The following is a 27,974-nucleotide window of genomic DNA, read 5'->3' as shown; positions in this document are numbered from 1 at the left end:
ATACTACAGTGAGGGCAGTTGTTACTGTTTAACTTTCTTATTTTTATCAACAGGTCATAGTGGGTGTCTGGAAGCTCTGATTACCTGGGGTGCTGATGTTGACCAAGACATTCCATATTTGGGAACACCTTTATATGTAGCAGCTGCCTCTCAACACCTTCAGTGTGTTAAGAAGCTTCTTTATGCTGGTATGACTTTATAACTTATATAAGAATTAGCTATACTGTCCTGTATTTTAAATCCACGTATCCAGTTTTATGCTTCACAGAGTTACGAGTACATTTTGGGTGTCTTTTGATATAATAGTTATAGTACAAATTTAAGTTAACAAAAATTATATAATAACTTTCACAGTCGCTGTCAGCATGACAATATTTATTATAACTTCCAAGAAGGAAGAGTTATTTCTGCATGACTACTAACATTTTTCCTCCAGTAGAGCAGTGTGCCTGTGACACAGAAGAAGCACAAGCATTTTCGTTTTGTTAATTTGATCGAATTGGTTTCAGAGACAGTAGACTGTAGTAGATGAAATAACATGGTGTGTCAAGCACTGTAGTCATATAGGCATGGTACCAACTTTGGTTGATGTACCAGTGTTTTGTCAATCATTTTCCATATGAACACAACTGTGTACTTTCACTGAAGCAGATATGCATGTGCTTGTACAAGTTGCTGGCAAAGAATTATTATTATTTTTTGATGTAGGGTGCCGATTCCAAATTGACATATTTCAGGCTCTCCCCAGGTGTATATCATACAAAGAAATGAATGAATGACCAGTACAGAGTTACATAGGATACAATTATATGCCATTAGTAATTTAATTAACTGCCATCCATGTAATGTTATGTTCTGCAAATATGCAACTAATTTGAGAAGATGCTGGATCATATGTGAGTAGCAATCTATAACAAAAAAAAAACTATTCAGTTAAAGAGAAAGGCTAAAAGATGAAATGGAGCAGTGTATAACACGGAAAAAGGAAACTTGGCTCATAATTAAATAAAGAGTAGACCTGCCCAAATTCCCGTATGAACATTCTGTCCTTTAGCCTCAAAACTAATGAGACATACCCCCCCTGCCACATACGACCTAAGAAACTTGAGGCACTAAAGTCCTAAAACACAAATCTCTTACTCCAAGCAACATGTCTCTGGCTATGCATTCTCATTTCTTGGACCCAAACTGTGGTTGTCCCTCCCACTTGAAATGAACGTCTAATCATTTTATTCCATGTTCTGTTCTCTGCTAAAATCACATTTAGTTAATCAAGCAGAATGTACCTGTTACCCCTCAGGTCACATCACTTAAGTTTGCATTAACTGTTCTCTGCTCTAACTCAGCTTTTATGATACTTTGCTACTTTTCACACCTCTAATTTATTTTGGGATAATAGTTAAGATCTTTACCTCACAGATACAAGGAGGTTCATATTACATTATTGAAAGATAACGTAATTGAATGCTCAGAACTACGAAATGGCCGTATATCAAAACTTTTATTGTGGGGGGGGGGCATTGCCCCCCATACCCCCCAGTAAATATATATTCCAACTCCAAGATCGCACTACAGGGAGGAAAGGGTAAATATCCCAATCTTCACTGTACTGTGATCCCACAATGCGATCTTCCAAATGCGGCCATTTCAAAGTTCTGAGTGTTCAATTACCTTTCGATAAAGTCATAGGAACCCGATACAAGGTACAGGGTGTGATTCTGACCTCTGATTATTGGCTAGGCTTGCAAGTTTGCAGACTAATAGCGTAGTATCTACCTATGAACCCATGAATTTCTCAACTGTTTTGAAACTTGTGTTGTTGTTGTTGTTGTGTCTTTCGGCTTTTCCCGGTTAGGGGTCACCATAGCAAAACTCCAGTCAGCTAATGACTGGTAGTTGATTTTTATGTGCCGAGTTACTAGCCCTGGCGCACAACCTTCAATGAAGGTACGCCCATTCACGCATGTCTCCACGCATAAGACGCTCTAACTGAGAATTGAACCGGACAGCGTCTTACTCTGAGGCGACAATGCTGCCGCAGCACCACCACTGCGGGGTTTTGAAACTTGTGTATGTATTGTAAATTAATACATTGAGTTTACTGTGTATCCAAAATAATGTACTACTGTTATACTATTGTACTGTTAATTATGAGTTATTATATTGTTGTCTATTTTGCATGTGTGGTCAGTTTTTTGACTCTGGGTTGAGACAAAAATTGCACAAAATTAATTAGCACTCTACCCTAGTAAACAAATTCAAATAAAATAAATACAATTTCGGAAGAAATCTTTGCTAACATAATTATCTGCTTGCACAAGTAAAGCAAAAAATGGTTATACATAAATAACAAATTGGTTTTCCATAATAATTAACATCCAGATATTGCAATGATATAGCTCTAGGTGACTGTCATTGTTGAAGTGACACCCCAACCCCATATGGAAAATGGAAAAAGGGGTTGTGGATGGATATATAAATATATAAGGTCAATGTAAAGCATCTTTACAATAAAAGGGCAATCTAATGAACATCTGTTGAAACAAATGAAGAGAATAGATTTGGGTTAATTACCATACTGTGTAGCACAGAGAATTTTGAATGGAAGCATTTCAAGTGATTTGTAGCTGCTTAACAAAAAACTACAAGTAGCTTTTCAAAGTGAGGATAGACATAAATCTTTTGTGATGCAAAACTAACAACATTTATGTGGGAGGACTTGAGAATGTGTTCCATGCTGTTCAGAGAATAAAAAGAAGCTATAACCTTTAAAGAAAATGTAGGAGACTAAGCATGGACATAGTCTTAACTGGAAGATCGTGGTGGACAATTTAATTCTACCATGGAAGATCAGGCAACCTTTTTCAGCAGAGTAGACTCTATTATTTGCCTAATGACAATTCAGATACATTCATAGGTAAGTACAAGGCTAACTGCCCTTATGGGCCATTTTAAGACTAGCCAGTTTTCCTTTCAGTGCTTTAACTAACCTATCCCATTTAGTGTTAGGTTGGCCTAGCCCTAGTGAGAATAACCAGGATCATACAATAGGTAATTTGAGGGAACCCATAAATGGGATAAAGAAATTAGTAGCTGAGGACCCATAAATGGGATAAAGAAATTAGTAGCTGCCCCTGTCCATTAGTAGAAGGGGGGGGGGGGGCAGTTCTCTGATAGATTTTGTCTTTGTCATCCATAGATGCAAGTTGTTCTTGAATATGGATAGGGATGAGCTTTGTTTTACTCATATGGAGAGTCTGTTCCAGAGTAGTGGTACCTTCTGTGAGATATCTCTGTCCCTCCAAACTGTTCTATTGAACTCTTGATGGAGTTGCAGCTACTGAATGCCTTGCTGAAAATGAGCTAAACAGAAGTGTGTGGAATATTGCAAATACATTGCCAAACAGATAAAGGAGCTAGAAAGTGCTGTTGTACAGCAGCAACTCCAAAATAGTACCGACATACCCACTGCATTTGCTTCAAGGCCATTATCCATGAGCCTAACAGCATCCACACATTAATAGAGAAACTCATACCTGGTCTTGGAAGCAAATATTTTTGATCAGTGCTTATACATTAAAATATTTACACTGATTACAGATCAGCAATTGATGTTAGCCGTAGTCAACCACAGAAAAAAAAAGGAGTTTCCATGAACACAACAGCTGGACTAGAATGTTAGCCGCTGTCTCCAATGGAGGTATTAATGTCATATTAAATAAAAGGAAGGGCAGCAGCATGGTAGATGTGATGGAGCATAATGAGTGTCATATGGAAATGCTTTGGACAAACAGTAAGTGCAGATCCAAGCAATGTGTAATGCACAGACATTGTTATGTGCATGCACATGGTCCATGCTACTATCCAAAGTGAAATTAGGAATAGTCAAGTGCTATTGCAATTGTATATATCTGTTATAAAAGGTGGCATAAGGATAACAACTTGCTGCACAATAATGTTCCTGCTGTGTTAGTACAGCTACTTCTCTTCTTAAAAGAAATTACTGTGTAACCCCAAAATGATAATTCTGAAGAAAAATAAACATTCCATTACTAGATACAGCACCCTAGGAGTACTTGATTTCAGTAAAAATGAAATCCTTTGCTTGGTGCTTTATGTGGTAATCTGCTTTTGAAAAAAAAAAAAGAAGTGAACTATTAGCCAAAAACTGTATTGAATGTCAAAAAGACCAGCATGCATCATCACCCAGATCGCAGCATCCTTCAGAATGGCCATCTGTACCAAGGAGATGTGATCTTATTGCCATTGTGTGTACTTTTATGGACTCACTATTTATGACTGCTGTTGACAAATACTCAAAGTTTTCTGAAGTAATCTGTAAAGGGTCAATGTCTGAAGCAATAATACCAGTATTAATGCCAGTATTTGTATGAAATGATCTGCCGAAGCAAGTTCTTAATACACTCCATTTCAGAAGAATTCAAAGATTTTATGAAAGTCATTAAACATTGTATTCCTGTGGCTCACTATTCAGTCACTAGTGAACTGGACAAAAGGTTTGGGCAAAAATTTCAAAACCTGTAAAACTGTGGCTTGAGCCTTGTTTTGGAGGGGTTAAAATATACAAACCAGCTGGAGCTTGATATAGATTCCCTGCAGCCTGTGTTGATGCTTAAAGTCTTTACTTACAGAACATGAAAATTGTATAAAGCCATATACCGATTAAGCAGAATGTGAGATACATTGAAGAAAATGCTTTGTTCATGATTATTCAAGCTTAATGCCAAGAAATGTATAGTTATCCCCTTTGGAAAAAAAACATGTACCCATGAACTACCACATAGGTGGCAAGACACTAAACATCGAAAGTGTGATGAGAGACTTAGGGACACAAGTGGACAGTGGTCTCACTTTCGATAACCACATTGCCACAACAGTCAGGAAATCCTTCTATGTGGCACACCTCATCACTAAGGGCTTTTCATCCAGAAAAAAGGACTTCATTGTCCCACTGTACTCATCCCTCATTAGACCCATTATAGAGTATAATGCCCCATTTGGTATGTACCTCACAAGACATCTGCAATAGCTGGAAAGGCCACAGAAATACCTCACTAAAAGAATCACAGGCCTAAAGCAGATGCCATATGCTGACCATCTAAAAAAACTCCAGCTATACTCTGTGGCATATCGTCTACTCAGAGATGATCTCTGCTTAACATACAAGGCCATGTCAAACCCTGAGCTGTTGGACATGCTCCACTTAAAGAAATCCCAATCCCTCAGAGCCACACGCTCCAGGAATCTAAACCTTATCATCACAATGAACAAAACATGCTGGAGGGATAGGTTCCTGACCCAGAGACTCCCCATACTCTTGAATAGACTGCCCATACATGTCAAGCAGAACGCTTCATTGGCCCTCTTCAAAAGGAACCTTGATGATTGGATGGGAGATAGGAAATTCACCCCGGGGATCATGTCAGTCGCCCTGCTAGACAGGGGCCCAGAGAAAAAAATATTGTGGGAAGAAATTTCCAGGGAATTGCTATGGCTAGGCTTGCACAGGCCTTAGGGCCGATAGCCTAGTAACAACCTATGAACCTATGAACCTATTTATATACCAAAGAGTTAAGAACAGTACAAAGGAAAGGGACAATAGGTGTTGGAGTTGTGGGGACTAAAAATAAAACTAAAAATTAAAACATTTTAAAACTAAAAGTTTAAAAGAGTTTTCATCGCCAGTGTTACAAATATGCTTATACAAAGCATTTCTGTTGTAGCATCTACTTATTTCATGCAAATATTCCCTAATACAATTTTTCAACTTTCAATTTGTTTATTTGTTTGTATAAGCATATTTGTAATACTGGCAATGATCACACTTTTACATTTTTGTTTCAGAATTATTGAATTCAGGAGCCAGAGGATGTGATATTAAGAAAAAAAAAAAAAACAGAATGCTTGGAAGTCAAATGGGTGTTGATTTTACAACCTGATAAAGGGAAGGAGTTAAATGAGTGTCTACTTTTAAAACCCTTGAGGTCATGTGACTTGACCAGGTGACTTTGAATCTTCTTAACTGTATTTAAGCACTGTTTGTTAGTTTGTTTTTAGATCTGATGAAGCACCTTTGGTGTGAAAGCACTCATCTGTTTTACTTTTTATTGTTTTTGTTTTGATGTAATTAAACATGTTTTCATAGTGCTGTGTTAGCTGGGTCTTTATTTTATTTTATTTTATTTTAAAACTATGCTTTTGTCAAAACACGTGCATTTCATTGTGACCCACCTCATGCTGGAAAAAATGCAACTGAAATTGTACCACAAAGATGGGTTTATGATCAGACCTTGACAAAAATGGATAGATGATCATAAGCATTTCCACAGGGAGATGACTGGCAATATCTGTGCCATAAAGGGATAATATATAAATTGTCTTGACATTATCTTCAGGATATGGTTATAGAGGAAAATTGAGTAAACACTGAAGCTACAAAAATCAAACAGCATTCAATAATCTTCCTTTATTGTAAAATGACTTTATCATGAGAGTATAACAGGAAATGAAAACAATTATAAAACAAAAATGTTTCCAAAAAGTAACCAATAACCTTTATGTAAAAGTTATTTCACAGTGTAGAAAACCATGTATTTAACAGAAACTGTATGCACTTTCTGTTTGACCTGTGTGTATTTTGACATGTATGATTAAAGTGCTATATTACATGTACATTACATTTTCTTGATGACAGATAAAGTATTAAGTATTTAGTCCGCTCTTTGAATGCATTTAATATTCTACCCTCCCTCCACTCTTCCGATCCCATTTACCCCTTGCTCATCCCTCATGTCTTTTTGAATGACTCTATTTATGTTTTTACCCCCTTTTCTAGTTTTCTGTCATTCTTGCCCTCATTGCACAAAGGCACTTTTGTAGATCCCAAAAGTAGCTGCTTCCTGCACTATGTTGCCAGTACTCATCCTCTGCTTCTGTCATGCCGTTTTAAGGTGACCAAGATGTAATTTCCTTTATGCCCTAGACTTCCTGTGTACATGTCCCAGAGAACACATCAGGAGAGTGGCATGCATTGGACACTACATGAGGGACACAGTCACAGAACACACACACACACACACACACACACACACACACACACACACACACACACACACACACACGTGCGCGCGCGCGCACGCACACACATGCACACACACACATAACTCACACAAATGCAGAGGCCCAGAAAAAGGCACACAAACAAATATACACAGATGATGAAGTGCGGATAAGCAGACGCGCGCGCGCACACACAGACACACACACACACACACACACACACACACACACACACACACACACACACACACACACACACACACACACACACACACACACGCATGCACACACACATATGTGTATATATATATATATATATATGTATATATATATATATATATATATATATATATATATATGCGCAGATGAAGGGGTATAGACAGACACACATATATGACTGGAAATACACACAGGTACAGTGATCCAGACAGACACAGAAACACATACATGTGCAGAGAAGCACATTCACACATGCGCATCCAAATATACATGCGCGCTCGCACACGCACACACACACACAAACACACACGTATACACCCACACACAAAAAACACAGATGAGGACTCACAAACAAGCTCACAAAGTCACACACAGAAACAAATGCACACACACACACACACACACACACACACACACACACACACACACACACACACATGAAGAGGGATAGGCAGACACACATATATATGATCAGAAACACACTAAGATGCAGTGGTCTAGACACACAGAAACACACACACAGCACACACACACACACACACACACACACACACACACATAGATGAAGAGATATAGGCGGACTCACACACACACACACACACACACACACACACACACACACACACACACTCACTCACTCACACACATACACAAACATACACACACACACACACACACACACACACACACACACACACACACACACACACACACACACACACAAAACACAGATGACTCACAAGATCACAAAGTCACACACAGAAACAAACACACACACACACACACACACACACACACACACACACACACACACACACACACACACACACACACACACACACAAAACACAGATGACTCACAAGCTCACAAAGTCACACACAGAAACAAACACACACACATACATAAAACACAGATGATTCACAAGCTCACAAAGTCACACACAGAAACAAACACACACACACACACACGCATACACATATACACAAATGAAGAGTTACAGGCAGACTCACACATATATATGATCAGAAACACATTTAGATGCAGTGGCCTAGACACACAGAAACACACACACTCACAAACACACAGACATACACACACACACACACATACACACACACACACACACACACACACACACACACACACACACAGATGAAGAGGTATAGGCAGACTCACACATATATATGATCAGAACACACTTAGATGCAGTGGCCTAGACAAACAGAAACACATACACACTCACATACAAAGATGCACAGACATAGACATGCTCACACAAACATGCATGCACACATCTATGACAGCACTCCATGCTTTCAAAAAGCAGCAGAAGCAGTTTCAAATTCTCTGGTCACAAAGAAGAGAAATGTTCATGAAGGATAGAAACAATCAGCCAAGTTCTATCATGCATTTAAATCTCAAGTGCTGCTGATCATACGATACACGCAGAGTGCATCCTTAAAGAAAAAAATGTAAAATCAAATGATTTTGTGTTTAATGAAAAAAAAAAAGAAATGTTGTGGCAGTGCTTGATACAACTCTGATGACAATATATATAAAGTTAAAGACAAAATGCAATACATATGTAAATATACTATACAGAGCGAATATTAGAGTTGGCTTCAGGGTATAAAGAAAATTAAATAACATTATATACAGGATGACTGAAAAAATGCTATATAGCTACAGTATATCTATCTATAGATAGATAACTATATGTATGTGTGTATGCATCATATACAGACATAGCTAGCTAGCTAGATAGACAGACAGATATATATATATATATATATATATATATGTGTGTGTGTGTGTGTGTGTGTGTGTGTGTGTGTGTGTGTGTGTGTGTATGTACATGTGCATCATATACAGAGTAGATATCAAGAGCTGTCATGCTGAAAGTAGCTGCATTTTCCTAGAGTCTTGTAGTCTGATTTTAGTTCTAATTGAAAAATAGGGTGACTGAAAACATTTTTAAGAAAATAAGGGAAATATTCCTGCAATCTGGGAGTAAGGAATGAGAAAGCATGGTCAGTACAGTGAAGTCTAGTTTGGTGACAGGGAGGGGACTGGAAGATAAGACCTGAGTGGTTGAGGTTTCTAAAGTTGTATGATGATGCACCCCTAAATGTCACATTCTTGGAAAGTCTAAACAGCTGAGAAGAAAGTGAAATGTTAGTACATTGTTTCACGGGTAGATAGCATTAAATAGTGGATGCATTTCTTTAACAAGCTACAGCAGTGAGATAGAGAGATTAAATTCCATCCGGTCCGGTAAGATACATTTACCTATGGAATTCCTAGAGTGTCTAGAAAGGAATGGAAAGAGCCTGTTTAGCCAGAATAGAACAGAGCTGTTTTTTTGTGTATAGTTTAGGAGTAGATGGAAATTTAGGAAGGGTTCTGACCAGTCCCTATGTATTTAAGTATAGTGACCTTTTCAATAGTGTTTATCAGATGCTTGAGAATTTGTAGAGGTATGGAGATAGAAGTGAGCTTTTGCCTAGTAGCAAAAAGCTTTGTTTGTGTCTTACAGGAGTTAAACAATACTTGTTTATCCTTGACTCATTGAATAAAGGCATGAAAATCAGCCTGAAGTTTGGGTTCAAGAGGGTAGAGAGAAGGTTTGGAGTGGAATAGTATCTTGTCATCAGCATTAACCAGATGAGGAAGATGGAGCAAATCAAAAGGGAGTTTGTTAAAACAGAGTGAAAAGAGAAGAGGTGCCAGAATGGATCCATGTGGAACAACTTTCCACAGAGGATTTTCCACAATTTATGAGGATACATAGAATTTGCTCTAGCACCAAATACTATAAACATTTTGATCCAGATTTAATTAATCGCTTTAGGGAACGTGGGTAACCTATGTCTAAGGTAGTGCAGTCCAGTAGGGAGGTTAAACAGCTTTCCAGAAACGATTTACTTACATACAAGAAACATCAATTTCAGAGGGACAATAAAACCAGGTTCATTACTACTTATGGTAGAAATACTTACGCATTTTTGGATATAGTGCAACAGCACTGTGATATTCTTTTGGCTGATGATAAATTATGTGACATGATAGGGGACAAATGTTCTTTTTCTTTTTGTAGAGGCAAAACTTTGGGGAGTCATTTTAGCTATTATAAACATTGCATGCCTATGGAACATTCTATGCAGGCTACACTAGATGGGACAAAAGTTGTGGGATGTCACCCTTGTGGACACTCTCTTTCTGCAAATACATTTTTCAGACTGAAGAATTCTCTAGTAAAAATACTTCTAAAGTTTTTTCCTTTAATGTTTTTGGTAATTGTAGCAGTGATTGGGATATTTTCCTTGCAACTTGCTCGTGTTTAGGTTTTTATGTTGGCCAAACTTCTAGACCCATCAAATTTCGGAACATCTTAGTAACATCAGAAATAAATATTTGACTAACGCTTTATATAAACACACCATTTCCCATAAGACAGCAACTTTCAAATGTATTATTATTGACAGAATTATAGGACATAGATCCTTTAAAACAGGTTGGCATAAATTGTTAAATAAAAAAGAAAGATCATGGATTGTGAAACTGGGGGGATTATTTCCACCTGGTTTAAATGAACACTTAAAATTGTTTAATTAATGATTAATTATTGTATTTGAGTTTTGTATATAACTGGGTGGTTGATTGCAGATTGAATTACACATTGAAAAAGGCCATTGGGCTGAAACCGTTTTTTTTTTTTGCTGTTATTACACATAAAATATTTTTATCTCCAGTTGGGTACTGGCTTCTCTTTTTTGATAGTATTAAAAGTAAAACACAGATTGTAGATGAGTTTTAATGGGGTTATGATAACATCTCTGCAGTGATAAATGAGCCATGGGTGAATGTTGTCTATACAAATGGTACTATCGAGTTTAAACTGTTTGAGCAGTACATGGATGTCCTTGGATATAATAGCTTTAAAGTGGGATGAAGGGATGTGTGGATGGGTGGTAAGGAAGTAGTGGCAGTTTGGAACTGGCCAGACTACGGGATGGGAATGTTGCTGAAATGAGAAAGGAAAAAAGTGGCAGAAAGTTGAAAGAATGTTAAATTCAAGGAGTGAAGTCTCTTCTGTCTTGTGAGATGGTTGACCTCTTTCCAGAAGATTTTGCTGAGTTTACTAGTAAGGTTTGGTATGATTTCATCAGGTGACTTTTATGATGGTGCATTGCTTGCTTGGCAAGGTTACATAGTTGAGCATGTCTTTATCTATTTGTGGTAGTGGGATGGGATTTACAAGAACGCCATGGCTTGTTTTTGAGTTGTAGAAAATATTTAAGCTCATAGCTTAACCAGATATTAGTTTCTTGTTTGTAAGGTTTGCTATAGGGGTATGTAATTCTGCAGCAGTGTTAGTGCAATTTGAATTCAGAACTGGTGAGCAGTCCAGGGAGAGGATAGTGGATTTAAATTTGTTTATGTTAGGCAATGATGTATTAAAGAACCTTATTAAGTTTGTGAAGGACATGAACACTGATAAGGCAGTGGTTACTGAAATAAAATGTTAACACAGATACTTCCTGGATGGCAGTGGATGGCAATGCTTGAGATAAGAGAAGGGTCTTAAGTTAATATGATATTTAGGATAAAGTGACAAGACATGTTGGGATTGGGTTTAGTAGGCTGAGTTCTGAGATGGCTGAAGCTGAATTGCATGAGAAGAGTATTCAGGTCAATGATTATAGGACTGAGCAGGTTTATATTGACATCTCCAAGTATTACACAATTTTTGTGTTATCTGTGGAAGAACTTATTTTTTAGTATATTATTTAGCTTGGGAAGTGAGGGAGGAGGTGGCAGCTATGCTACAGTGAGATGTAACATGGTATTGTTAGGGGTGGCATAGACACAAGTAGCTAGTTGGAGGAAGCATCTTAGCTACTGTTTCCCTGAGCAAGTAGATGGATGTTTACGTTTGATGTGAACAGAAGGGCAGTTCTACCATCTTGTCTTGACTCTAGTCTGAAGTCAAAAAAGCAGTTGTAACCACAGCAAAAAATAGTATAAGTATAGACTGTTAACCTTAACCCATGATTCTGTGATAATCACTAAATCAGGCTTATTTAAGGCAATGAAGGCATTAACCTGGTCTGTTTTATTTCTTATAATTTGTGCATTACATAGGATAGAGGACTTTATTTATAGTTTTCCAATAGTTCCATAACTACTGCATCCATACACTATATGTGTGTGTGTGTGTGTGTGTGTGTGTGTGTGTGTGTGTGTGTGTGTGTGTGTATCTATATCTATCTATCTATACCATATGTACCTGGGCTAATTTTAATGTTCCTACTAAGATGTAGTAGGTGTATGATTTAGTATTTGGGTAGGTGGTCACTGAAAATCACTGAGTATAAATATAGGAAGTATTAGTAATTGAGGTAATTGGAGAGCTAAGTGTGGTAGGTCATGGTAATGGAAGGAAGATGGAAGATAAGTAAGGGCTGGTTAAAGTATAGTAGTATTAAGTGGAAATGGGCGAAGTATGAGTGGTGAGTTCTTAACAGTGAGACAGAGAGAGAGTGGTGTGGTAGGTATTGCATGGAGGGACAGGAATGGGTGTTGAAAGAGTAAAAGTAGGTAGACAGAACAGAACGTGGAATACATTTTTTTGGTAAAGAAGAGACAGCTGAAAATATGCAGGAAGCATATTACTGTTGGGTCTATTTGTGGGAAAGGAGACAAAGCTAGGTAGGAGGAATGCTGATGGTGTGAGTGTGAAAATTAGAATGTGCATCTTTAAGGATGTGATTTGATGTAGTTAGAAGTGAGAGTGATTAGGAGAGAATGTAGGGAACTGGGGGATGGCTGTGGAAATGTGAGTGGGATGGGAGTAGTGTGCCAGAAATCCCAGTATATGTGAGTTAATCAGTATGCACAGTCTCAGTAAGTAAGAACATTAACTAGTACGTTTAATATATACGCCTAGCTTTATATTCCAGGAAAATAACAGTGAAACATGTTTTTAAGAAATAAAAACTAATAATAATAAACAGAGCTATTTGATTAAAAAGATGCACAACTGAGCTTGTATAGTAGCTATAAATGTTTTGGTTCCCTCCCTGAAGTTCTCCAAGCACTTGATAAGTGGGAAGGACAATAGATGAAGAGTGTTAATTTTAATTTACAGCTTTGTAAGTCTTAATAAGGTCAGGCAGTTAATAAACAGTTTAAAACTTTCAATTACATTTGAATCCATACAGCAGAAAGTCTGCAGCGGTGAGTACCTTGTGAGTTATTTAATTATTTGTTGGACCCTGCAAAGTGCTGTAGTCACTTCTTTCAAATATTTTGTTTAAAATAAAAACTGTTCCATTGTTGAACAAGGTAAATAGGGTTTTCAGAAGAACAAAGGGAAGCCTCAAACCCAAACAAGGCTTTGTTAATCTAATGAAGTTTTTATTTGTTTAATCCTGTCACATGCTGCACTCATTACATTAAAGTATTTATTTAAAAGAAAAAATGGATTAAAATAGACTAGACTGCCTCGTTTCACCATTTCTGGGTGAGCTGGCATTGGCCACTCACTAGCTCTGTGCCCTACAGGCTCCTCCAACATTGGGACACTAAACAGAACCTGAGTCATCTCGGTTGCAGGCAGAGCTGTATTCCTGCACCACAAAGACGTATCAAGTAGGTTCTTTACCCTGTGTGTCTTGGAACATTAAAAGGAGAACTAAAGGATATGTGGAGGAGACCCAAGCATGTGATTTACTTACAGCATCTGTAATCTGATAGTAGGCTTAGACTGGCAGTGGGTAGTGAAATTCTCAGTACTTTCTTTCTTTCTTTATTTGTTTTACATTTGTTGACTGTGAAGTCTGTCTGGGCACAAAGATCTCTTTTCAGAGAAGGCCTGGGGAGAAAAGCTGTAGCACATCCAGTACAATCAAACTCTTTTAAGTTATATAATAGCAACATCAGGCAGTATACAATTAAAATAAATTTTACAATGTCAAAATAGATTAGATAATACTGAAACTGAAATCATTGAGACGAGAACATTGAACATTTAGAAGAACATTAGTGTACCACATTGAAACTTAAAAGATCAAACTAGATATAGATATATGCTCCATGATTGTGTTAGTACTATACCTAAACAATCTCCCTGAATCTACCCCTCTGCATCTACTTTTCAGGCGCATGATACATAACATTTGCCATAATGTTATCCTGGTACGTAGCACATAATGATGCAAGGAGACAGTTTAGTTAGACTAACACAGTTGTTTATATATATATATATATATATATATATATATATATATATATATATATATATATATATATATATATCTGTAGGTGCATAGGTAGGTACTAGGCTATTAGCCCTAGGGCCTATATAAGCCTAGTCAAAAAGGTACCCTGGCTTTCGCCACCCAAGAAAATTATTTTCCTGTGCACCTGTCGAGCAGAGCCACAGAAGTGATCCCTGGGGTGAATTTCCTATTTCCCATCCAATCATCAAGATTTTTCTTGAAGAGTGCTAATGAAGAGCTTTGTTTGATATAGATAGGTAGTTTGTCCAGAGTATGGGAAGTCTCTGGGACAGGAATCTATCCCTCCAGCATGTTCTGTTTATTGTGGTGACAAGGTTTAGGTCCCTAGAGCGTGTAGCTCAGAGGGATTGGGATTCCTTTAAGTGGAGCATGTCCAACAGCTCTGGGTTTGACATAGCCTTGAATGTTAGGCAGAGATCGCCTCTGAGTAGGTGATATGCGACGGAGTAAAGCTGGAGATTTTAGAGACGGTCTGCATAGGGCATCTGTTTGAGGCCAGTAATCCTCTTTGTGAGGTATTTCTGTGGCCTTTCCAGTTGTTGTAGATGTCTTGTGATGTACATACCAAAAGGGGCGTTGTACTCTATAATGGGTCTAATGAGTGATGAGTAGAGGGGAACTATGACCTCTTTTTTTCTGGATGAGAAACCTTTTGTGATGAGGTGAGCCATGTAGAAGGATTTCCTGACCACTGTGGTGATGTGATTATCAAAGGAGAGATTACTGTCCACCTGTGTCCCAAGGTCTCTTATCACTCTTTTGGTGTTAAGTAGACTACCACTTATGTGGTAGTTCATGGGTACAGAATTTTTACCAAAGGGGATGACAATACACTTTTTGGCATTGAGCTTCAGGCCATGGCTTTGACACCAGGCATCTGTCTCAGTGAAGCCCTTTTGTAGTATGTTCACATCATTAGGAGTTTCAATTATGGCTCCTAGTTTGCAGTCATCTGCAAACTTTGTTAGCCAAAGACCTTCTGTGTTAGCCTGTATTTCAGAGAAGTAGATACCAAACAGGAGAGGACCCAGGACTGAACCCTGTGGTACTGATTGGAGTCTGCTACTTTCACAGTATGGGTTCTATCTGTGAGCCAGTTGGCAACCTATCTTGTGACATAGGGATTTATACCTTATTTAGTGAGTTTATGTATAACTCCAGAGTGGGGGATGGTGTCGAAAGCCTTGGCGAGATCTAGATAAGCTGTGTGAACCACCTTACTCTCATCTATGGCTTTGGTGACTGCTTCAAAGAAGTCAATCAGGTTTAGGAGACATGATCTGCCTTTTACAAACCCGAAATGGGTAGGGTTCAGTGTTTAGAGATTACCAATTTCTTTGTTTATGAGTTCCATGATGATACGTTCCATGGCCTTGCAGACCAGGCTCGTCAGGCTAATGGGGCGGTAGTTCCCGGGGTCCATCATGGCTCCCCCTTTGTGGAGTGGGATAACTGTCACGGTGCACCATTCAGTGGGTACAAGGCCTGAGGTGAGGCTACGATTGAACATAGTACTTAGGTAGGGTGCCAGTTCATTCTGTAGTTCGTGTAGAACGCAGCCTGGGATATTGTCAGGTCCCATGGATGCTGTGTTCCTGGCTTTGGAGAGTGTGTTTTTTACCTGTGCAGCTGTGATTACAGGAACTTTGCATTCTTCTGGTATAGAGATGGGCCCTCTAGGGAGTGAGAGGGGGGTAAAGTTAGCACTGAACCTATCTGCCAGGATGTTGGCAATATCAGTTGGTTCTGTATATTTAGTGCCATTGTGGTGTAACTCAGAGCAGATCTGAGTGTTGCCATTGAGATTCTTGACATATATATATATATATATATATATATATATATATATATATATATATATATATATCCAGTTTGATCTTGTAAGTTTTGATGTTGTACACTATTGCTCTTCTGAACAATCTATGTTATCGTCTTGATGATTTCAGTTTCGGTGTGTTAATTTGTTAAACTAAAGTAGACTCATATGCATACAGTAGTAAGTCTTTTTATCAAATTAAAATCTATACAGGTTTAGTTAAATAACTATGCAGTAGGATAGATGCCACAATACTGATACTGAGTTATTTACAAAGGGTCGGTAGCAAAAGCTTGATTTAATTTTGAGATATAAATTAAATGAGTGGTAAAAGAATTAAGAGAGGCACAGGGAGAAGGCGGGCTGGGGTGAAGACAGAGTGATAGTTGGTAACAAAATAGAGGAGAGCAAAGCTGTGGTAGAAGAGAAGGAAGAATGCAGAGGTGTTATACTTATCCTGGAGATGTACAGCTGTGGAAGTAGGATGTTGAGTGGGGTTCTCTTAGATGTATTATGAATTCTTGTTTGTTTTTAAGAAGCCTTGAAGCATGTGGGAGGGCATTGCAGAGGGTATGTACAGTGTTTCATTTCCTTTCAGCTTTAGTGAAGGAGAGGAGGAGGAATTTGTCTTTAGTGTGAAGAGCTTTGTTAGGCCGGTACAGTTGAAGCAGGCCTTTTAGTGCTGGATACTTACCAGGATAGTATATTAGTGCATGAGCTAGTAGAAGCTGATTGTAGGGAATGTGATGTGGGAGTTCAGTCCAGTTTAGTATGAGTGGAACAGTGAGGAGTTGTAAAGGGGCAATTTAAAGCAAAGCAAGTTATTTTATTGTAGTGTTGTACCAGCTTTGCTTGTTTGGAAGTTAGTAGGTAGTGGGTGGGCATATTGTAGAATAGGTAGGAGGTAGGCTTTAGCTATGTTTCTTTCTAGTTCTCTCTGTTGGATAGAGTTTTGTTCTGTATAACAGGTCAAGTGTTTGGTGTTTTTTTTTTATAGTAATTTGGAAGTGTAGGTCAAATTTCTAGTTGTCATCAATGGTGACTCCTAAAAGTTTGGTGTTAGGGACCTGTTCACTCAAGGTGTTATTTAATGAAGTTATTTTGATAAAAATTTTGCTTTGGGAGGAAGTTTTAGGGGTGGAAAGTGGTAGTTTTTATTTTTTGTGTTATGTAGGAGTTGTGAGTTGTCTAGCCAGGATTCTATGGACGTAAAGGATTCTTGAGTAATTTCTGGAAGTTTTTTGTAGGTTAGAGGATGAGTATAGAGTCATCTGCTTATTGTACCAGTGGTGTGCTTGTAACCAATGTGTAGATCATTTATAAATATGTTACATAGGAGGTGTCCAAGTGTAGAACATTGTGGTACGCCTGCAGTAATGGATAGAAATGCTGAGTATTCTTACTGCCATGTGACTGCTTGGAATCTATCTGTTAGGTAGCTGTTAAACCAGTAGAAGGAGGAGGGGGCTGAAACCTAAGGATGAGGGTTTTAGTAATAGTTTATGGTGAGAGATGGTATTGAATGCTTTGGATAGGTCTAGGAATAAGGACTATACTAGGTTTCAGGTATTTCTGTTTTTGTTAGCGGTATCAAAAAAGTGAAGGAGGCCAGTAGTGCTGCTATGATTGGGATGAAAACCATGTTATGCGGGGGATAGAAGATTGTTTATGGTTGGGTATTGCAGTAATTGGGAATAGATACACTTTTCTAATATTTTAGTTAATGGTGACAGGGTGGCTATTGGTCTGAAGTTGGAGTAGTTTAGCAGAGAGTCCTCCTTTATGAAGAGGATGTATGCATGCCTTCTTCCAAATGTTTGGGACAGGGGATTCTAGAATGGATCTGTATATTAGTATAGATATTAGATACGATAGAGCTTCAGCTGCAAATTTTAGAAATTCAGGATGAAAGCCATCTGCAGCAGAATCTGTAGTTTTTAATTATAGGATATGTTTTCTTATAGTGAGGGTAAGGAGTGGATTGAGTGAGATGTTATAAGAAAATGAACAGGTCAGTATCCAGAGTTTGGAGACAGGCACAACAGTATAATATTAGCCTGCTCTCTGTCCTAATGAAATCCAGATTTGAGCAGTGATCAACAAAAAGGAAGTGATCTCCACTGTAACACAATGTAACTGTTGTGTTAGCAGGTAGACAGCAGCCAGAGTTCATTGAGAACTTTATTTTTGCCTGCTCTACTTGTACTTATTGGCCTGTTTGCTCTTCGGGGTTGAATGGAAGCTGGGCATTCTCAGTCTAGATGAGATCTTTGTGGTCCTTACTTTCCTATCTGAGAAGCACTATTATCCCATCTATTTCTCCAATAGCAAGAATCAGGTTGTAGTAAGCCAGTCAGCTTGCTGATCCTGTAAGTTGGCCTACTCTGCTTTGGCGCAACACCCCCTAGAGACTACCCAAGCTCGATTGCATACTGCCTCCATTATGAGCATGGTTCCTGATGCTGAGTGTTTCAATCTGAGCATTTGCACAATGACAGCATGTGCTTTGGCCTGTGTTTCATGGGTACAACACCTACTAATCCTGCAAGATGTCACCTAAGTGTTGAGCCAGAGCTGTAGCCCTCTCTCCCCAAAATGGGCAAGGCAGGACTGACCATTCACTCCTATCCTTCAGAGCCAGCTCATACAGGCACCTAAGCCGCTAATCTATCTCAGGTCACCTGCACTATAGTCAGGACTTTATCCCTCTATGCCATGAGCTAGAACAAAAATTATGCTTACTGCATCGTTTTGGTAGAAAGAGCAAGCTAAATAAGGGTGGCAAGTATGGCTTAGTTTTTTAAATCTTATCTTGAAATGAGAAGAAAAATTGTGTAACTATTGCTTCTATGCCCAACCAAACTTGACAGGCCACAGCAAAATTGTTCAACTGATAGTTAGGCATATTTCTGTGTTTATATATAGTCTGTTCGTTGCATTGTGCTTGTTTTAGCTGGTACATATAAGCTGTTTTCCAAATTGCCTTTGGTTAAGAGGCACTTGGGCTTCCAGCACAGGTGTTAACGCTACAGTACACAGTAGTATAGGTTTACCTTCCTAGAAAACATTGCAAGATGACACTAATTTGTACAGTTTGCTGTGATATGACTAAGGCTGAATAACAGATATTGTCAAAAAAAATAGATGTATATACAAATGGTGAAGAACATTTTTTTCTGTATGTATACAGGTGTGGACATAGAAAAAGGGCGATACTCTGACACTCCTCTTCATAGTGCAGCTCAGCAGACCAATGCTGATATTATTAAATTACTTCTTGACTTCGGTGCTAATGCCAATGCCAAAAATGCTGAAAGTAAAAGGCCGATAGACATGGCAATACAAGGTACTATGATAGAAAGGGTACTGCTAATTCATGAAGGTAAGCTGCAAATGACTGCATATAACTGTTGTGACACTGTATTTAAACTGCAGACCTTTCTATTGTCCAAGCACTAGGTTAACTTTATTTATAGTTTTCCAATAGTTCCATAACTACTGCATCCATACACTATATATGTGTGTGTGTGTATCTATATCTATCTATCTATACCATATATATATATATATATATATATATATATATATATATATATATATATATATATATATATATGGGTCCCCTTCACATGGTCGACTTTTCATAAAGTCAATTTCATATGGCCGAGACCATATGATCAACATTTTAAAGCCAACCATGGGGAACCGCAATCTCCGCACAGTGCGGAATGAGAAAATTTCCCACTTCCGACACTGTAGTGCAATCTCGGAGTTGGTATATTAAAATTACAGGGGGTGTGGGGGCGGAGCCCCCCCATGGGGAGGTGCAGCTAACAGCTTAAGGTAAGTGTTTGTTGTGTTTTTATGTTTATTTTACATGGTCGACATTCTGAAAGTCGATCATATGGTCTGGGCCATATGAAAGTCGACTTTCTGAAATGTTGACCATGTAAAGTAGACCCATATATATATATATATATATATATATATATATATATATACACATCACTCATGGAAAGACCCAGCAGTGTTCTGGGAATGATCACTTTGTTTACCTTGTTTATCTTGCCTTTCTTCTTCCTTGTAAACTGTATGAGGGATATGGCCTTCTTAGTGAAAACAGATATGCATGCAGCTTTGCACTATTTACATTTTTGCTCTTGGTATGTATGTTCAGTCATTACACTTTGTTCTAGATGATGAGGTCAGACAAAATGTGATCTATTTTAACTTCCACGATGGCCCGTTTAAAGAATCAGCAAACCTTACTTCGTCTGAAACCATAGCTCTCAACCTTTCTTCTCTAAAACGTGGAACACTACCTATCATAATGTGGAAGAAATAGGTAAAATGTACAACATTTACTAACAATTCCAACTAGGAAGCTCAAAGCATGGTTAGTTTATATTAACAGAATGTTCTTTTGATGTATTAGTTTGCTTCAATAATACCTACATGAATATTAGTTAAAAGATTCTTAACATTGAATGTGTGCCAACCCTTTCAGTGTGGAATGGCATGAACATGGGCTTTTTAAGACTCAAATATGCCTCGTAATGAGATACATTTCAGAGGTATTCAGAGAATTTGGATCCACTCTGGACCCATGCTAGGGCGATATAAGGCAGAGACCATCTGGTGACCAGCTGATCTGCATAGCATGGTCATGGTTACATGAAAAACACTAGGTGGAGCAGTGAAGAGTGTGGGTTGGGTACATTGCCAGCAGAATGCTAAACAGGTGCAGAATATTATAGCAATAACCCACGCCTGGGTGTGGGTAATGCTAAATTTACCCACGGTTGGCGTGCGCCCGAGGGACCAAACAAAGCCAACCGTGGGTAAATTTAGCATTACCCACACCCAGAAGTGGGTTATTGCTATTATACCATGACATTATTTAAGAAAAGAAACTATTACTTTTCTTAAATAATGGCATAGTATAATGCCTGTTTACTGCCCTTCCGCAGATGTCTGGCATCCGCGGCAGTTCTGATGTACTGCGCGCCTGCACAGTACATCAGAGCTGTGGGCAAAGCGGAGAAAGCAAGATCTCCGTTGCTTTTTAAGCTATGTTAAATGAGTTTAACATAGCGAGACAGTTTAAAATAAACAACGGACATCTCCGTTGCTTATTTTAAAACTGTCTCGCCATGTTAAACTCATTTAACATAGCTAAAAAGCAACGGAGTTCTTGCTTTCTCCGTTTTTTAAAACATTGTCTCGCTATGTTAAATGGGTTTAACATAGCGAGACAGCTTTAAAATAAGCAACGGAGATCTCCGTTGCTTATTTTAAAGCTGTCTCGCTATGTTAAACCCATTTAACATAGCAAGACAGTGTTTAAAAATAGAATTATACTAACGGAAAAAAGTCCGGGCGACCGGACCTTTTTCCATTAGTATAACTCGATTTACAATGGGCACGCTGGCCAATCAGCATGCACGTTTTGGGGGGATCATGGTATAAATTAAGATAGATTATATTCTACAATGGAATTTGGAAGTTGGCATATGGAATTAAGCCTCAGTGTTGACGGAAAAGGCCATAGTTTTTACAGAGGACTGAAAATTGCCAGTGGTGGTTATACCCCTACACCGCATTGGGTCTAGAGCCACACTTGTTACCCCTACCCAGCACTGTGTCTGGAACCAGACTTGTTGATTAGTTGTGGGATCTCCTACACTGGCGTGGCCTCCACTGACTGTGGCAATAAAATTTCACAATGGATAATCTGATTTAACAAATCAGTTAATTGACAAACCCCCTCCATTATCACTTTTCAGTTTAAAATCATACCAGTGCTGCCTTTTGGTTATTCTATTAAACCAACAAAGTGTAGCTGATGTGGATTTTTCCGGTCACTTGTCATGTAAGTCTTTACATGCCTAGTTATTTACATTGGCCAAATCTATGCTGAGATGCTTAAAATGAGAACTGAAGAGTGTTGTGTCATTATCCATAATTCAGGAAGGAAAGGACTAGAGAGATCCAATGCCATTTCCTCCCATAGTAATAACACCATAGGGTAAAAATTTTCTTTTATGCTTAGAGTATGGAGATAGTAGATGCTATAGCTGCTGGATTTCTTAAAGCCATTGTCCTGATTGTCTTGTGGTATCAGACATCCTTTATACATAAAAATGAGAACCTTTCCTTAGAAAAAATGTTAAATGCTTGAGACAGTTTAGGAGGAATATCAATTTTGGATGTATGTTTCAGAAGGTGGCCTGAAGTACAATCCTTTGTCAGTTCTAGATGGAGTAAGAACAGCTGTCATCCAAAATGTAACACCAATGTGAAACCTTGGCAGGATACTGTTAATAACCACCTAAAATGAACAGGTTACAGACATGGTCTAAGTTATCAGTTGTGAGTGTAAGATGGTGTTCCATGTTTGGATAAAGCACCAGTGGTCATTACTTATTCTGAAATGATTGGCAATCTGACGCAACTCTCCCTTCCAAAGAGTACCTAAACATCTGATTACTTTCTTTTCCCATACAGAGCAATGAGTTCTTGTCTCTCTGTTCCTGACAGCTGAATAATTCCAAAAAGGTATTGCAGAGTTGAAAGTGTTACTAGTTTCAGGCATTTCTATACCTGTTTAATGGCCAAATGAGAACAATTTAAATTGTGCCATTATCTAAGGACTTGGTGAAGATTTTGGTGGCAACAACAAATTGCCATTGCATTCTAAATGGCCAGTAAGCCTGCTTCTAACTGTGTTCAACAGTCTGATGGTCCTCCACAAAATTTCCTCAGCTTTGAGTTGAAAAGTCTAAAATATATACATAAGGTCTGCTTACTTCAAGCTCACAGGTGCATGTAACTGCTTTGCCAGACCTCATTGCCTGCCATTATTCCAGACAAACTCAGATAATTACTTGGCTATTTCTATTACCAGACAAAGTTTAAGGGGGGGAGTATGCACCTAGCAAAATGGATAAGGAAATACTTTCATAGCTGTAATTCTTTTGAAAATATGATAGATGTATATATTTCTATGAATGGAACTCTGAGAAAGGTTTTTTCCAAACTGGACACAGATTACGATTTATCATTTTCTTGGGGTTAGGGTACAGCTATAATCTCATGTATCTGTGATGCCCGGAGCACCATAAAAATGAAAATTCATGTCTTTGTAGTTATAGCTTATGACCCTATGATTTTAATAGGAATAATTCTGTCTCCCCATGTTGGTTACAATGCCAGACAGCCACTTGAATTGGCTCAGTGCCTGGTGAAACATTGAGAAGCCAGATACTGGAGCTTCTATTAATAATAAACAGGCATCTACTAATAAAATCATGACCACTGATAAATGAACTCACTGGATTTAATCAAGAAATTTTGTAGATTTTATGACAACCAGCACAGCCAGCCACATGACCTTCTGGGCATTCTACATTAAGGCTAACACAACTCTTTTGTGAATCACACTGGCTCTACCAGATACAAATCCTGTGTCTTCTTGATGATAAAGGCAAATAGAAAGTTTTGGAGTCATTTGGCCAAGATGTGTGAGAAAGGTAAGTTTAGGAATAGAATAGTCAGTAGTTATTAACTGAACAAAGTTCCACTCCCATTTTGGAGTGAGATACAAAAATACTTTTTTAATATCATTAACCTGGTGTAATTGGTACACCATGAATTTTTACATTTACATTTACTCAGTCTGAGTCAGGTGTCTTTCCTTTATATATTAAACAAATAGCCTGGGACATATTTATCCACTAAACAGGTAAGAGACGGGATCTGGCAGTTTCTTTTGACAAATATGGAAGTTTTGGTTTATGGAAAATGTCATAGAAAAACATCTGTTTGCATTGGTCAATTCTTTAGTTGTACTTCCAGTGAGGAAGTCAGCTGAACTATCATTACTAATATAAAAGAGAGAAAGATTGCAATGCTGTGAATGTCGCTTTACTAAGTTGTAGGAACCATTGCTGCACAAAAAGTTGTAAGCAAATAGCTGTATCAACGTAACTAGCTGTAATAACAGCGGAGTTACAACACCAACATTTTTTGTTATATTCCAAATCAATTATTAGCATACCCTTCTGAAAGCAACCACAGCTGTAACAATGAAAGTTTTTTTAATGATTAAGTATTTTCATATTTCCCCCAAATTACAGACTATTTTAAAATTAAATGTTAGTTGTACCTTTAAATGTTCTTTGTGGTTTGTTCAGTGGTGACATGAATAAGCAGGTCATGTTATAAAACAGCTTGCTAACAGAACAGCTAACATTTATTTCTGAAAAAGTCTGTCGTTTTTGTGAAAGATTAAAGTGGTTAACCATAAATAAAAACTTTATTACTGCTATGGTTCCTCTCTCAAGGGTGTGCTGATAAATTGATTCTGAGTTTGGTAAGTGTATATGGTTTTCAACACACCTTGAGTGTTTTTTTTTTTTTTGTGAATTTCTTATTGTTTGTTTTGGCTATGCCCTACTTGTTTTGCCTTTTCTTCCGATACTGCAAAATATTTCTTGTCATTACTTTTATATACTGTTGTAAATAAATTGCATTTTTCTTTGCTTTCTAATAGAACTAGCTTGTCCATACAGTGTTCAGAAGATTAGCTATTTTCAATGAGCAAAATGGATAAGCAATAATGTTACAATTTTCATAGTTTCAGCAAATATGATTGATGTACATTCTTCTTGTATAAAAAATAAGTTGCTGGCTTTGTGGAATGGATGGGTGGAGCCCTGAGTACAAGGTTGATGACCTGAGGTTTAATAACTACGTGAGTATGAGAAGAAGCAGTCACGAAGGGGAAAAAGTGATAAGGGCTGGGATGGTGGCCTAATGGTTAAGGTGTTTGCCGTGCAAACACAAGGTGCAGGGTTTGAGTCTCACAAGGGATAATTGGCTAGGCTTAAAATGGCTTGCAAGGGCAGTTAGCCTAGTACTAATCTATGAACCAATGAAAAAAACACATTTCCCACCAATGAATCTCTATTGCTAAATAGGGACCTAGCTGAGAGTTATTTGAGGGGCTGTGTCATTTCTGTAACTAGGTAATGGCCCCTTGCATGCCCCACTTCTTAGTGCTTACATGGAAAGCTAGGGGACAGCAGAGCTGTAAACATAGCTGCCTGTATGACTGCTATGCCATAATCAGGTCTCATCTTAACGGAAAGAAATGAGCCATGAATCATGGTGATCAGCCAGATGGTCAGCAGAAGTGCAGAAACAAACTAATTAATAGATAGATAGATAGATAGATAGATAGATAGATAGATAGATAGATACAGTGGAAAAATATAACCAGAGTTATTCCAGGTCAGGAGTTGGAGTAGCTTATAATAACAAATCAAGAGGGGGTGGTTGAATAATAATTTACTTTGCAGTGCTGGACAAGGGCTTCATTATATGTGAAAAAATGATAAAGCTACAGGTTTGCCATGCTGCTTTTCTCTAGTGAATACATAACAAGAGCAGACATGATGAAGAGTGTACCATAATTATGCAAAATAGGAATAGTCCTTTTTAAACTCACTCCTGCATTTAGCTGAAGGCAGATAGTTATTTCAGTGAGATTGTAGCACAGTGAGATTACAGAAGTTTCTCTTCATTTCCAAGGTTGCATAATCTCAAATTTATTATATTTAGAGATAGAGAGGTGTGGAGTTAGGCTTATCTACCTGGCTTGTTTATACCTCTCCACTAAAATTCGGAAACCCTCTTCATGAAGATTTATTGGAAGGAACTATCTTCAGATTTACAGCTTGCCTTACAACTGGTGTATGAGAGCAGGTGTTATGACTTCCACCTTTCAGTAACAGCTTTTTATTGTAGTCTCTCTAGCTGAGTTTTTGAATATAGGCTATTTAAACCCAATATCACAACCTTACTAGGAATAGGGATGTCTTCTCAGAAGTACGATGCAAATGCATTTAACACAGAACATCCACTAGACAATTCAAAGAAGGTGGAGTATTTAATAAACCGCTTCATATTATTGACTATTGCATGCAAGACAAATTATCTTAGCTATGATGGTAAGATCTTGAGCTGTTGTAAAATTGTGAATAGCCATGTTTAAAATGTTAGAAAGATTCTGTTTGTTGCTGAAGGATATCAGTGATTACTTTGTGTTATTAACATGCCATTTCTGTTCACAGCTACACCATGTTCTCTATGTCAGCAGTGTCGGTTGTGCATTAGGAAGTGCTTAGGGAGATCTCGGTTACATCTCATTTCACTGCTTGAGCTGCCAGCAGTTCTCAAACAGTTCCTGCAATACCGATAGAAACAGGAACTAGAGCAAGAAACAGCAATGAGAGCTAGAAACAGCCACAAGAGCTAGAATCTGGTAGCTTTCTTTTCTCTCTAAAGGAGAGGCCCAAGCACATGGAGTAATGAATTGTAAAAAAAAAAAAAATCTCTGTAAAAACTTTTAGAAATTGTTTTATGAGTGTACAGATTTTAACTATACTAAAGTGTATAAAGTATTGTATTATAAACAGTGCTGTTAATAGCTTTAATATACAGTCTTCCAAAGTACTTGTTATATTTCTAATGTTTGCACTAGTTTTTAGCAGTTTTAGGGTTTTCAGATGTAGAACAGATCTCATACATAGCTGAGATGGTTTGTTAACTATTTCACGTAAAAGAAAATCTTCTGTATCTACATATTAAAAACACAGAATTGTAATTTAATTGCCTATATATATGCATATACATGTTTATATAAACACGCACACCCACACACACACACACACACACACACACACACACACACATATATATATATATATATATATATATACACACACATATATATATATATATATATATACACACACACACACACACACACACACACACACACACATTTATATATATATATATATATATATATATATATATATATATATATATATATATATATATATACACATCCATATATCTATCTATATATATATATATATATATATATATATATATATATATATATATATATATATATATATGGTTCCAATTCAAAAAGTCAGCTTACCAGAATGTCAACTCGCTTAACAGCAAGACAACAACAGCGACTGGTTAAAACAGTGACCTCTTGGAACAGCGAATTTTGCCTTCGGGAAACTAACCACTTGGCCACCACTGACCTTTGCCCTTTCCTCCATTGTAGTGCGATCTCTGTGAGTTGGTATATTTAAGTAGGGAGGTGTGGGGGGATGAAGTGCCCCACTCCAGTGGGTTTTATTTATGTATTATATTGTTTTCCCCAAAATGGTAGGTTTAATTTACGTATTATGTTGTTTTCCGGCAAACTAACCAGTTGGTTACCACTGACGAAAACAACATAATGCATACATTAAACCCACCGGAGTGGAAAAATCAAAATAATACATAAATAAAACTTACTGGAGTGGGGAGCATCACCCCCCACATCCCCCATACCTAAATATACCAACTCCAAGATCGCACTACAGTGGAGGTAAGGAAAAAGTTTGTCAGTGGTGACCAAGTTGTTAGTTTCCCTGAGGTGAAATTTGCCATTCTGGGAGTTGATCTTTTAAGCATTCACTGTTGTC

The 27,974-nt window shown here is 37.8% G+C and overlaps 1 protein-coding gene across 4 annotated transcripts in view; it reads left to right on the top strand.

Moving 5' to 3' along the window:
- Positions 1 to 27,170, top strand: part of ASB5 (ankyrin repeat and SOCS box containing 5) — a 685,704-nt gene extending 658,534 nt beyond the window's left edge. For all 4 annotated transcript variants that reach the window (XM_044062518.1, XM_044062520.1, XM_044062519.1 and 1 more), the window contains exons 5-7: positions 54 to 188; positions 19,610 to 19,801; positions 26,556 to 27,170. In XM_044062518.1, coding sequence (XP_043918453.1) covers positions 54 to 188; positions 19,610 to 19,801; positions 26,556 to 26,683 — 455 coding nt within the window. In that variant the 3' untranslated portion in view covers positions 26,684 to 27,170. The remainder of the gene's footprint in view (positions 1 to 53; positions 189 to 19,609; positions 19,802 to 26,555) is intronic.
- Positions 27,171 to 27,974: the final 804 nt, after the last annotated feature.

The sequence above is a fragment of the Protopterus annectens genome, chromosome 2.part1, assembly GCF_019279795.1.
Source record: "Protopterus annectens isolate FY-2018-M chromosome 2.part1, PAN1.0, whole genome shotgun sequence".
Taxonomy (NCBI): Eukaryota; Metazoa; Chordata; order Ceratodontiformes; family Protopteridae; genus Protopterus; species Protopterus annectens.
The sequence above is the reverse complement of the archived record's forward strand: the minus strand, read 5'-3'. Positions and strand labels throughout refer to the sequence as shown.